This window comes from Malurus melanocephalus, unplaced genomic scaffold (genome assembly GCF_030028575.1).
Source record: "Malurus melanocephalus ecotype Western Australia unplaced genomic scaffold, MMel_1.1 scaffold_3, whole genome shotgun sequence".
Taxonomy (NCBI): Eukaryota; Metazoa; Chordata; class Aves; order Passeriformes; family Maluridae; genus Malurus; species Malurus melanocephalus.
The window spans coordinates 97,236-110,214 of NW_026623235.1; the positions used below are offsets into that span (position 1 = coordinate 97,236).

Here is a 12,979-nt window from a genome sequence, read left to right on the forward strand (position 1 = left end):
ACAAGCACTTTCCAAACTCCATTTTTGGTACACTTACTGTATRTATTTACACTGTAATTACCCTGGTGAAGTGTGAATGGTAAATGTGCAATAGAAGGCAGCAATGCTTTAGTGAAGAAGTTTAATGTCTACTAAAAGGTGTATGGGAGGAGGGGGGGTCTGCGTGCTTCTTATGTCCAGCCCAGTGTTTCACTAAATGCTTWCCAGCTTCTGTTGTGTGGGTGCTATTGTCCCTGAATTCTTGGGTTGTATAGATTTACTACCTTGAGACAGAAAGTTGATGTCATCACATGAGACTTATTTCCTGTGCATCCAAGGGACAGTGAAGTTGTAAGAGCGTGACAAGAGGCAACAGGCAGAGACTGATGCAGAGGAAGTTCCACCTCAGCATGAGGAAGGACTTTTCTGTGCAGTGATGGAACAGCTTGCCCAGGGAGGCTGTGGAGTCTCCCTCACTGGAGATATTCAAGAACTGTCTGGATGCAATCTTGTGCAATGTGCTCTGGGATGACCCTGCTTCAGCAGGGAGGTTGAACCAGATGAGCCACTGTCATCCAACCTGATGGATTCTGTSATGGGTGGAGGTGAATCTCTGATGAAAAGTGGTCAGCATTTTCAGCAGCAGGGCATGTTGGGAACTTCTTTAGCTGAATTTTCAAGAAAGGCTTTTTTTGTTCCTGGGTTAGAAAGAAAATGCATAATGGGATTATGAACATGCATCCCCTCAGGCCGGGGAGGAGCTGACTTATTTCCTGTGCCTTAAGCCTGAATGCAAGCATTTTCTGTTTTACCCTTAGTGTATGAACTGCATGTCCTCTCCACCTGCGTGTTTTGAGACAAGACCTTCCACTGTGGTACAGGTCTGGATATGAGCATTTTCTAAACTCAGAAAAAAAGGATGGGAGTTTTTATTGAATTGTTTGGAGGCAGATGGTTCTCCCCTACCTCTACAGCACCGGTGGGATTCAGGTGAGATATGACAAAGACTAAAGGGTAATATTAGAGGGAAAAAAACTAAGCTGGTATGTTTGTAGTAACAATTGACATTCTCCATGGATTGTGGAACAAAAAGCAATCCCCCAAAGTCTGGGACTGGTGCATTATGGTACTTCAGGCATGTTCTAACAAAGGRCACCTTGAGCTGTCTATGTCCTTGCAGTGTGGAGAAGTAGGGGTGGAGGCTTGGAAGTGAGATGGGTTTTGGATAGAGATCAGAGCAAGGATTTCTACCAGGAATATGATGGGGATTCTGTCACTTCTTGCTGATCATAGTTAAATGCCTTTTGAGAGCTGAGCAGATTGAAAGATTCTTAAGGGCAGGAAGAAACTTTGACATTGTTTTGGTGTTAGCGTCTTAAATAGCACATTTTAAAACACTACTGCTAAATGGAACCTGCCCAAAACATGGTTATGAGTTGAGGTATTGGCATCTTAAACGTAAGTGTAGGTTTTTCCTGCWTTGTGGCTTCTTGCTGCAAAAGACACCCACATAATCACCTGTGAATTCATTTCCTAGAAGATCACTTTTTCCTCTGACTTATGGTCTATTTCACTGTCACTCAAAGATCACTTAAACAGTAGTGGCTTGTGAAAGAAAAATCCAACACTGGAATGAAGTCAGGTATAAATTACTGCTCTCTTGCCCCTCCATAGATACATTTTGACATAGGAATAAAATTTTCTGTAATGTGTTTCAATCCCAAGAAGAGATATTTAGGAATTATGAAATTCCATGGTTGTGTAAAATTTACATTAAACCCTCCAACTGGTAATTTTGGCCCTAGTGTCCTTATAATTTACAAGCTTTTCAAAGTGACCTTTGAGCAATATTCATTGCAGCGGTGTCACAAGGCAAGCCAGCTGGCTGCAGGCACCCAAGAAGGCAGGAGAGCACAAAACAGGAAGTTATTGCAGAACAAGCAAGATTTTCTCATGTCCATCTCTGTGAACTCCTTACTTCAAAGGATCTGTTAAGAGTTCTTGTCCTTAATGTAATGCTTAATGGAGTCTCTAGAATCGATTGCAAACACAAAATAATTCACAAGCCAGGCGTCATCAGGGACATGAAAGGTGTGCGAGTCACCTCTGCAACCATCGGTATCACGCTCTTAGATGTTGCAAATGTGCCCCACACATGGCCAATTATACTCCTCCCTTGTGAATTACTTGTAACTTCCTTCCCCAAAGCTGCAGAGCAATACATGGCACTGTCAGGCTTCAGTGGATCCCTTCGGCTCTGGSTTGCACAAGGAAATACTACACTTGTTTTGGTGAAGACAGGAGGCCAGTGAGGTTTAAATGGCCAGAGGTGGTGTTGAAAACTTGGGTGGAGCTTGTTGGGTAGCATTTCTGTGCTCTGATCTACCCATAGAGCTTAGGTTTTGGACATGGAGAATTCATGTTTTGATGGTCACAGTGTGCACACTGAAACTACATGACTGTCAGSTGGGCTAAACGARACCTGGGCCTCTGTTAAATGCCAGRAAGACTTCCACTGTTCTGGSATTTCAGTGCTGAGGMGTTCCAGGTTTCCAGCTGATTGCATTGGGTTAAAGATTAGGTCATTTGCCATTAACCATCTGTGAGTGCAGCAGCATGAGGCAGCAGAGAAGGTTGTGTGTGCAACTGCAGCCCGGCTGGAGCCTTTAATCAGCGTGGTYAGTGCTTACACTTGCAGCTGTACTCAGGTTTTCTGAGTAGAATTCTCCTGGAACAGTGGCCGATACAGTACCTCCCTCAGCTCAGCTGGGATGGGACATTTTTTTGTACTTTTCTACAGTAAAACACTCACACGTTTGACATTTCTATTATCATGCTTTACTGAACTTGTGATTATAAAGGTAATTTACAATAAAGCAATTAAATAAACAATAAGTTAAAACACAATACATTTATACATAGTGTTTCAAAGGGCTCAAAAGACCATCTGGTTCCAGTACATAAAGACTTTAAAACAACATTAAGGGTCAAAGTGTATCCACGCCTATACTTACCATTGTAACAAGTGTTAAGACTCCCAACAATGTACATTTTTGGTTACAGTCCCTGTATACGCACAAGACCAGTGAAATGCTCAAGCAATTGCACAATTGAGAAGAGCACTACACGAGACAGGCACAAACGATGTGCTGGAAGCTGCCTGGGGAATACGGGTTTTACTTCTAAATTGAATTGACACTTGGGACAACAAATGGAAAGCGCTAGCATGCTTTCTGGAGCACAGGTGTGATACCCTAAGGGAAGGTTAGTGCTGCCTAGAGAAATACCYCACCTTTCTCTGGTCAYTTGTTCCCCTGTGCATCTCACACTMCCCCTGAGCAAGTGCAAAGTGCTTGTACATTTGCTCAGTGAACCAGGRAGAGCGACTGAGCTGAATCCTAGCTCGCCAGTGGAACATGAAAGAGCACTAGGCTCTAATTCCTGATTTCCCTGGTCATGTTCACTGTGCARATGCACTGGCACCAGGAAGTCACCAGCACAGGGGTGGGACACGATGCCTGGGAGCAGAAGGACTATTTCTGTAAGCAGCAGCACTGTTAAAAACACCAGTTAAAAACATCCTGTGGAAGTGCAAGGTTCAGCTTTTTTTTTTTTCTTTTTATATTTTGAAACAAGGAACATATTTTTGAACTGATTTATAGTGCAAATCAAATAGTCAAAAGCAAATTATGGACTCTGCCAGAATATACAGTAACCTTTTATGATCTCTTTCATCCCTCTTTCTCTCTGCCTCAGCCACTTGGTGCCCAGGGACAGAGTAGAATTTAGGTTTTGATGTTGAAGGGTGTTCGGCGCAAAGAGTGCAGGGCCACCAGGCAGCAACCACGAAGCAGCGCTCCAATATTGTAAATAGGATCTGTTCCTCCTCTCTGAGTACTCAAAGCCCACACAATAGTTGGTACTACAGGGGCTGCTACAGCCAGAAGATCMCCGAGGAGACTGCTGCTCCAGTATCTCCTCTTTATTCCTGTATTGGCATACTCAAAGGCTTCATCATCATGAGTTTCTGTAAAATCAAGTTCTTTCATGAAACGGTTTTCATTAACACCGTGCTCCACCTTCCTGCATGGGGACTCCATAGGAGACAAAAGGATGGCAGAATTGGGATCACTAGGAGTTAAGTCCACTATGATACCAGAATCACTGAAGCTTCCGAGAGAAAATTCACCCAATTCCTTCAGTGAAGAAGGTGGGCTTAGAGGGCAGGTGTCTTGAGCTCTGAAGATGTTCTGAATGAGTTGCTCCACATCGACGCTGTACGGCACCACGTCAGTCTGGATGGCCTGTTCCACCGTCATGTTGCTGTTCTCTTCCTCCYGGCAATAAGTTAATTTTCCATCCAGAATGATTTCAAGCATCTCTTTATTTACAGCAGCACTGAAAGGAGCTGGATCACTCAGCTCAGAGGTTGTGGCCAAACTTTCTCCAGATGAGTCAGTGCCATTAGCTCTGTCCTCACTAAGAAGCAGCTCGCTGTCTGCCACCTCCTCCAGACCCTGGTCCTCTGTGATGGGGCTGTCTGGCATGGTGGCACACAACGCCAACAGCTTCTCCTCTGAGTCGCATGTGTATTCCAGGCACTGCTCATCCCTCATGGAGTGGTTCTGAGCCATCTCCATGCTCTGCAGCAAAGATTCCAGTTTCTTGTTTTGAATGTTTATGTCTATGAAGTATTTCTGAATTTTTTTGTCTTTCTCAGCCAAGCTGTTTTTCATGCTTTCAATAACCTGCTTGAGTTGTTTAATTTCACTTCTTGCTTCTTTTAAGGCCAGCTCTGCCTCCACACGATTGCACTCTTCTTCAATCCAGTCTTCCCTCATCCGTCCCAGCTGAGCTTTAAGCTCCTCTATTTCTGTTTCCCTGCAGCAAAAAAAAAAAAAAATGTTGTAACACTTCTGCCGACTGCTCAGTTCAAGTCAACGTGAGGCCTCTACCACACGGCAATGGCTCTGCTACAGAGATGCTCCAAAAAGGAAGCAAATTTCTCSAGGGGTCATTTGCAGCCACCTCTGAGAGCCAAGGCATGCCAGCGGATTGCTACTGGGTGTCACTGACCCCACCCCACAACCAGCAGCCTTGTGGGCAGTGCCACCATCCTGGACATTTTGAGGCACAAGCAGTGACCTCTAGGCCAGGTCTAACCAGTGCAGGGCTTAAAATCTCCCTTAGTGCCTCGCTCTGGAGGAAATGGGAAGCAGCTGCCTGGATGCATCCCCCRTGCCTGCCAGCAGCTTGTGACACACAGCCAGAGCCAGTGCTGGCCTCAGACAGCCAGGGAGCTCGGGGCTGCAGGCACATGGATGGCTTTTCCCTGCAGGGAAACAGAGGCTGCTGCAAGCACATGGGCAGCAAGTGGGGAGAAGGGACTCCTTTGTGAGCTCCAGACCCTGCAGAGGCAGAGCATGGGGTCCCTGGAACTCTCTTGGGGCTCCATTCAGCCCTTTGTGCCCCCTTGGGGTGTCTGTGCTGGAGAACCAGCACTCAGAGTCCAGTTTTAGTAAAAGAGAAGACATCTGCTGCTGTGTAATGCACATTGTCACTTCTTTGCTCAGCATCCATACAAAGGGCCATTGTGAAAAACTGAKGATATAAGCAACAAAAACACAAATGGGCACAATGGTTCGGGTATGAGCTTTTCTTTCACTGGGGAGAAGTGGGACATTTTCATCCTACATCACTGAGAAAGGTAGAACAGGACACTAAGGTAATACATGCTGGCAGGTAGAAAGTGTTGCATATATAAAATGTCTCAATCTAAATCAGACTCATAAAAAAGCTGTCCTTTTAAAGTATTCTGTTGTGAAAGTTCCAAAGAGGAAAAAGAGACAGCTACATCTATAAACTTGTTATGCATCCCTTTACTATGCTCTGAAACCTGTAATATTGAAAACAACCTAATCAGACTGATCATATTTTAGATTTCTTAATGGAAAATATTGATCAAGAAATGAGTAAAACCATTCAGGATTCCCACCCCTAAATGTTCCCAAATAAATCTTTCTGACTGATTTCTGAAGTTTAGTTTACCTTTCTTTAAGTTTGCTCTCAGATTCCTTCAGCTTGGTYTTCAAATGCCGTACTGCCACTTCCTTCTGCTGCAGAGGAGTCAAATACTGCTCTGGATTTTGTGGCTTAATGCTGTGATTGTCACCACAAGAATTGTATCTCCCCGACCGCCTGAAAAAAAACCCAAAACAAACCATYACATAACATCACTCTTACAGTTCTTAAGGCCTTGAAGAATGAAAAACATCCCATTGACTGATACATGCAAAGCTTGACTCATTTGGGGCTCCTCAGTGTCCACGTAAGTTACTTCCCCCAGTAAATCAAAGTACTTGAGGAAACAGCTGATTTGCAGCTATAATGCAAAATTTACTATTTATTGTACTTGGCTTCAGTTTCATTACATCAAATGAGGCTTTTAACTTTACAATACCTAGCCATCCCCTCACCCCAAATGTCTGGTGTGCCCAAGAGCAGGCAGGGCAGGGCAACCGTCTACAGACACAGCCARGAGAGACAGTGCAAAGACTGAGTTCAGTTCCACACATGAGTTATAAAGCTGAGCACATTGATATCCAGACTCATCCTGTCTAGCTTGGGGCGTGCGTTTGATATGCTTGTCTGGGAAAGAGGGAAACAGCAGCATGGTGGCAATTTATTCTCTGCAGCATGTRTCACATRCTCTGGCAGGTATCTGTGCTCTTTCCTGTACAGGAAACTGCACTCCTTAGGGAGGTGCCTGAGGCTAGGGGGGTGAATTTTCACCCAAGTGTATCATATTTCCTACACTACCCCATCTCACTCTCTCCAAAGTGAAAAGCGCCCTACAGCAAATGAACCTGTAAATCTTCATGAGAACCGATGGCATGAAAATGGCTGCCTGGGAGAATACCAACTGCAAACAGCTTTGACCTAAACTTGAATTTTACAGTGCTGAAACAATACAGCTTTTACACTGTCTGGTACACCTGTTGACTGTCAAACCACCTATAGAAGGCATCACCTTTGGCAAGGAGCCAGGTGACCTGCACAGCAGCTCCTGCAGCTGATCCCACACTGCAGTGCAGAGGCTGTCAATGCACTCAACACCAGGAGGCTGAAACACAGACTTGCCTCATCACTGGACTGCTGTCACTTCCTTTGTACGAGCCTGAGTTGCTGCTGCTGGCTGAAGAAGCYCTGTAACTCTGATGGATGTTAGCAGGACTCAGATGGTTTTTGCACAGTGTTGACACAGTGTCCTTTCCATGGGAAGCAGGTGGGCTGGCTCCAGACTTGTAGGATGAGGATCCATTATTCCGACCATAAGGGCCACGACTGCAGAAGAACCAAAATAGTGAAAGCATTATTCTCATCAGACAACACATTATATGTCTTATTTTACACACAAAGTTCTCTAAACAATGAACCAGAGAGATAACTGTGAGTGGCTGGAAATAAATAAAGTTCTGACATGATCAGCCACTGCATGTTCTTTCACTGACAGAGGGGCCCTCAGTCTGAATTAAGTGATCTAAGGAAATCTCAGCCATTTTACATTTCTCAGTACAGCACGGTTCCCAGTGACTCCATCAGATCATCCACRTTCCCTGAATCTCTGACTCTGTTAAGCAATGAGAGGCCTGTGGTCTGGACTAATGCCAAAAGAATCACACTCCAGCTTTCCCTGGCCAGGCCTGCAGAGTGGTGCCTGTGCATGGAGGGTTGCTGTAAGACTGCTTTCATGCTCCTCAGCAAGCAGCCTCAGGGATCACAGTGTGCAGGGAAAACAGATTTTGTTTGGACCACTGTTCTTTTCTGCCTTTGGCATACTGGTGCTTCATCTGTCATGGTCAGCTATTCATTCACTTAGATATAGYCTGAACCCCATGGAGAGCAGGCTGAAATAGTGTTAAAAGAGACAAAGGAAAGCACAGCCTTTTCTTTTTTCCTTTTAGTTTTTCTCATACATATCTACCTTTCTTTTCCCACTCTTTATTAAAGAATCTGTCAACTSTGTGTGCTTGAAAGCAATTGGTATCCTTGCTGCCTGACAGCTGCCCAAGGGCTGGAGTGCTCTGAGGACAGCTTCCAGGGATGGATCCCTCTCCTGCTCACTTGGTTTGCCATCCTGCTCAACTACACTGCTACCTTCATTATCCCATGGAAGTTGTTCTTCTAAATGGGAATGAAAGGGAAGGTTTAAAAAAATAAAATGAAACCGCACCCCCCTCAAAAAAAAATTCCACAACAACAAAAAAAAACCCCAAAAACCAAAAAAAAAACCCCAAAACAAAACCAAAACAACAACAACAACAAAAAAAACCACCAGAAAAAGGCGAACCCAGCCAGAAAAAGAGAAGGCTTGAATACAAAAATTTAAATACCACAGAACTATGAAGCAACATCTCTTCTTTAAATTGTTTCACTTATTTTTTTCCCTTCTCTGCAAATGGAACAGTTTATAAGGAACAGATGGTTGAGTGGCTGCTGTGAACCTTCATCACACTGCTGCGGTTTGGGTGATTTTATGATTATTTTACAATGAAGTACAGGACTGTGGTTTGTGACAACATTGAAGTATTTCTTAGCGAGTAAAGTCAAACAGTTAAAAAAGAACATATTGCAAAGGAGACATCTCTTTCCACTTCATRCAGTGTATCATCAACTCTGGTGTGCTGCAGAACTTGCACAGACTGTGCTTAGCATAGCAGTGCATCTGAAGGAGCCTTGTCACAGAGGACTTCTGCTCAATGAAGTATGTCAGTATGCTCTAGAGTTATATTAAAGTGCACAGTAGTATATGAAATCATACAGAATCTTACTAAAAGTAAGGTGATTTTAGGGCTTCATGTTACATTTTTTCCCACAGCCAGGAATTTTCCTTGTTAGATGCAATCTAGAGGGGAACTTAAGTAGCGTTTATTTTTCTAACAGTGTCATGACACAGAGAGGAAAGCACTCTCAGCCTTATTCTGATGATCTCTGTGTGCTGGGGYACTTGGCGACCTTCAAGGCTCCTGTGTGACTCAGGCACTCAGGATCCTGCTGCCGGTCCCAGCCTGCCTGCCAGCTCTTCCACAAAGGGCAGGAAACCAGTCCTGTCAATTTGAACTCCTTCCTCCTGCTCCACAAAATGCAACCAGCAGGGACTGCGTGGGCAGAACACAACGTGCGCTGATCCATCCCAATGCCCCTGTATTTGCAAGCTGTCTGAATTTGCAATTCACATATGACAGGGAGAAATCTTACAGAAATCTTTCATGAAAGGTTCATTTAGACAGATGATGATGATATGATTTTTTTTAAAATATTTGCATATAGTTGTAGTTGCATAAAGGTTGGGCAAAGGTATTTCAGAAAAAAAAAAAACCCAATCCCAATAACATCAAAGGTAATATTGTCTATTTCTTACAACAAAAAGTAAGATCATGATMTGGAAAGGTGTAAGCCAAGCTGATAATTTATGACAGAGATAAAACCAAGTGTTAAGGCCAAAAGGTTTCAGTTAACTGGTTAGAAATATTGCTGTTAACTAACATAGACCCAGCTCTCCACTCTAGCCAATGCCTTTTCTGCCTAACCTGATTCGATCTCCCATACTTGCCATGAATAACCAAAAAAACCCCAACAGTTGGCTGATCTGGCATACTGACAATTTTTGTGCACTYAATACAGCACTTTTTTTTTTCTTTCTTATATCACAGTTCTCACCAGTGTGCTACCCAAGAACCTTGTGTTACCCCAACTGTTTTAAAATGCAAGACCTTATACAATAGTCTATMTTTGCACTAACAATATTCAGGAAAAATTGCTTTGCTTACTTGCGAGAAAAAGAAGATCTCTTGCTTCCAGCAGCCGACATATGGACTTCAGGTGCTGAAATACTGCCCGTGCTGCTTGAAGAGCTAAAATCGGCTTCACTGCCTGGAAAGGAAAAGGAAAGAGTGAAAACATGATGGAAATTATAACTCAAAGATTGTTTTCAAAATAACAGTGAATCACAAGCATCCTTCCTTTGTCTGCACTGGGTGAATTTCAGAAGTTGTATGGATTTTCAAACATCCCTGAGGACAAGCGCTGGATTTGTTCCAGATTTTCAACATTTYTTCAGAACTGGCACTTCAACAAGAGCAGAAAAAACATTTGGACACAAAACCCTGACACTACAGAAGCCATTTTAGGACTCAGACAGGAACACTTGTTGTGACAACCTGTTTGCTTYCCCGCAGCCATTGAGAGATGAATGAGGCTGCTCACGTGTCTCCTTCAGGAATAGAGTGATTAGGAACCCACAATTATAACTGGATATTTCTATTGCTTTAAACCACACAGAAAYATTGCTTGCTGCTTCTGTTTTGTTTKCTGAGATGACATACAGGTATATGTATATAGGTATAAACCTTGTACAGGCTAACAGTATATCTATGTAAGTATGTACACATATATGGAGGTTTTCATGAGGTGCAGAAGCATAGTGAGGCAGTTCTAATAACCTTAAAATAATCCAATAATCACATGTAGGTCTCAAGTGCTTCTCAGGTACCAAGTCATCTGTCTGGTTACTGATTTTCTATGGATCACAGCTTTTATTTCACCTGCTKTGGCATACACAAGGAAAACTGCTCTCATTTTGCTAAGGTCACTAGCAGGTACATGTACAAAGAAAGTATTATCCTCTCAGGAAAAAAAAACAAAAAAACCACACCAAAATTGTAATTTTTTTCCAGTCTGTCACTCCAATGTCAAATGTCCAAARCCATGCCCAGGTCCCATGCTATAGAGCCACAATAATGAATAGTGGCTTTAGCTGAGGGGATGGAAATAACTCTCCAACATCTTTTAAGCAGTTGACCAGGGGGATCATCTCTCACCTRGGAATTTCTGGGTGCTGTCCCACGGATAGACATCCCCAGCTGCAAACTTGCCATTTTTTCCTATCTTTTCCACTTGGGGAGATGCAGCTGCAGCTACCACCATCCCCACTATGGCAGATAGATCTTTTAGTCCTCAATCTCTCTTAAATGCCTCACAGAGCTGATGATGAAGGCTGCATCTTGCACCCTGAATACCTGAGACTTGGAAAAGGTCAGAGCCAAGTTTCACAGCCTTAAAGAGAGAGCCAGCAACCATTCTACCATCTGGCAACACTTAGCAACTGGCCCTAGGATAAGGTGTGATTGGATTTAACCCAATACTTCCCCTACCTCATGACATCTGAGATCAGCCCCCATTTCTCTGTGCCTCTGCACCAGCCCAGCCCATCCCATCCCATCTCATCCCAGGATATTCCTCAGCCCAATTTCAGAGTGCTCAGATATAAAGCTTAGCTCATCAAAAGGGGATCCAGGGATCCAGCTCTACCACCTCTAACCACCTCCATAGCCTGTAAGATCATCAAACCCAAGCCACCACAGCCATAACAGATCAGACCTGGGTACAAATCTGCAAGGGGAAGGAGGGAAAGAGCAAAGCCTCTTGGTTTGACAGAGTATTTATATCATGTTAGATGTAAATGTGAGTGACCCTCTCCTGGGGGAAGCAAAATAATCATGGGATGTGATATTCGAAGATGCAATGGAGTTTTCCTGATAAACAAAACATCCCCATCTACAAGACTAACGTACACTCCAAATAATTTCTTGGTATCACACTACACCCAAAGCTACTTTTCTAAACAAGACCCAAACAAGTAAACACATCACACAGATGTCATACCTCTGGTGTTTGGGTSCCCAAAACATTCCTGCGCTTGCAAGACAGCAGCAGCTTTCCCAAGGCAAGTCCTGGCTGTGGCGCAGGGAGCCCTAGCCAAGGTTCATCTCTGGGTAAGGAGATCACATCATAATCAGATCTCGCTATCGAAAGCATTGCAGAGCAGCAAGGCTTAACAATCGCCTCTCCCTGACCTGCCTGCCTTGGAGCACCAAGAGCTGCAGAGCTGGGCACTGCTGGTAAGAGCCAGCGGAGCCTGAAAACACAACCACACCATCAGCAGAGCTTTSTGAAAGACTGAACTGCATCTGAGACCAGGAACTGTGTCCCCAAAGCATGAACTAACCTTCCTGGCCCCAGTTCTAATAACAGCTACACACAAGCTTAACACTTAGCACAGGAGACTACTTATGTTTAAAATTAGGCATGTGGCTATTTATAGGATCTTTGAGAACATTTTATAAGTTAAAGGGGTCACTGCTAGTAATGGTTCCAAGTGTATAAGTGATGTTCAAGATAGTTTTGTGTGTAGCAGAGCTTGACAGCAGTGTTATTAGGAGAATTTAAACACCATCTTCTCCCATTTGGTAGATATATCTGAGCAAAATAACACGGCGTCTATCCATAAAATACCAATTGCAACATATTCTSCTGGGTAGGCGTGACTTCTGACTTACAAGTATCTTAACAAAACATGAAACTCCTTGTCCAGCAGCAGTGCAGGCAGGAGCACAACACCGGCTCTCATTCCCCTAGCGCCATTCCCCAGGCTGAGCGCTCCGCAGGGACACCTGCTGACTTTGTGTCACTGCGACTGTCATGGCAAGAGCTCACACGTGTAAGCCCCAGAACAGCCCATTAATTCAGTGTTAACTACGAAAGACACTGACATTTCTCAATCCCGCATTCCTTTRTCCTAACTGGCCGTAACACTTGTTGAGCTCCTACCAGAGATTTTCCTTTTAAAAGGACTGCCTTACTAACCCCTTCCTGCAAAACATACTCCACGCTGAGTCACCAGCTTCAGCAGTATGTCACTTGGAGTCCACTCATGCGTATTTTTCCGTGCCCACGGAGCCAGCCCGGTATCCCSGCTGGGCAGCCCGCATCCCTGTCCTCCCCCCGGCTGCAGCTCCGAGCAGCAGCACGCCCACGCCACGGAGCACAGCTCTGCGCTGCTCTGTGCCATGGAGGCGTTCCTCCCATGGCACAAGSATGGCCAGCGGAGCACCGTCACATTTTCCAGGGTTGCTCCTTGCCGGGAATGGGTATCTGAGAA

General features: G+C 44.3%; 1 protein-coding gene across 1 annotated transcript in view; it reads right to left on the reverse strand.

Moving 5' to 3' along the window:
- Positions 1-2,802: 2,802 nt before the first annotated feature.
- SYBU (syntabulin) overlaps positions 2,803-12,979 on the reverse strand; it is a 40,607-nt gene continuing 30,430 nt past the window's right edge. The window contains exons 4-7 of the mRNA XM_057367656.1: positions 9,810-9,912; positions 7,120-7,323; positions 6,028-6,177; positions 2,803-4,860 (exon numbers count right to left, since the gene is read on the reverse strand). Coding sequence (XP_057223639.1) covers positions 3,765-4,860; positions 6,028-6,177; positions 7,120-7,323; positions 9,810-9,912 — 1,553 coding nt within the window. The 3' untranslated portion in view covers positions 2,803-3,764. The remainder of the gene's footprint in view (positions 4,861-6,027; positions 6,178-7,119; positions 7,324-9,809; positions 9,913-12,979) is intronic.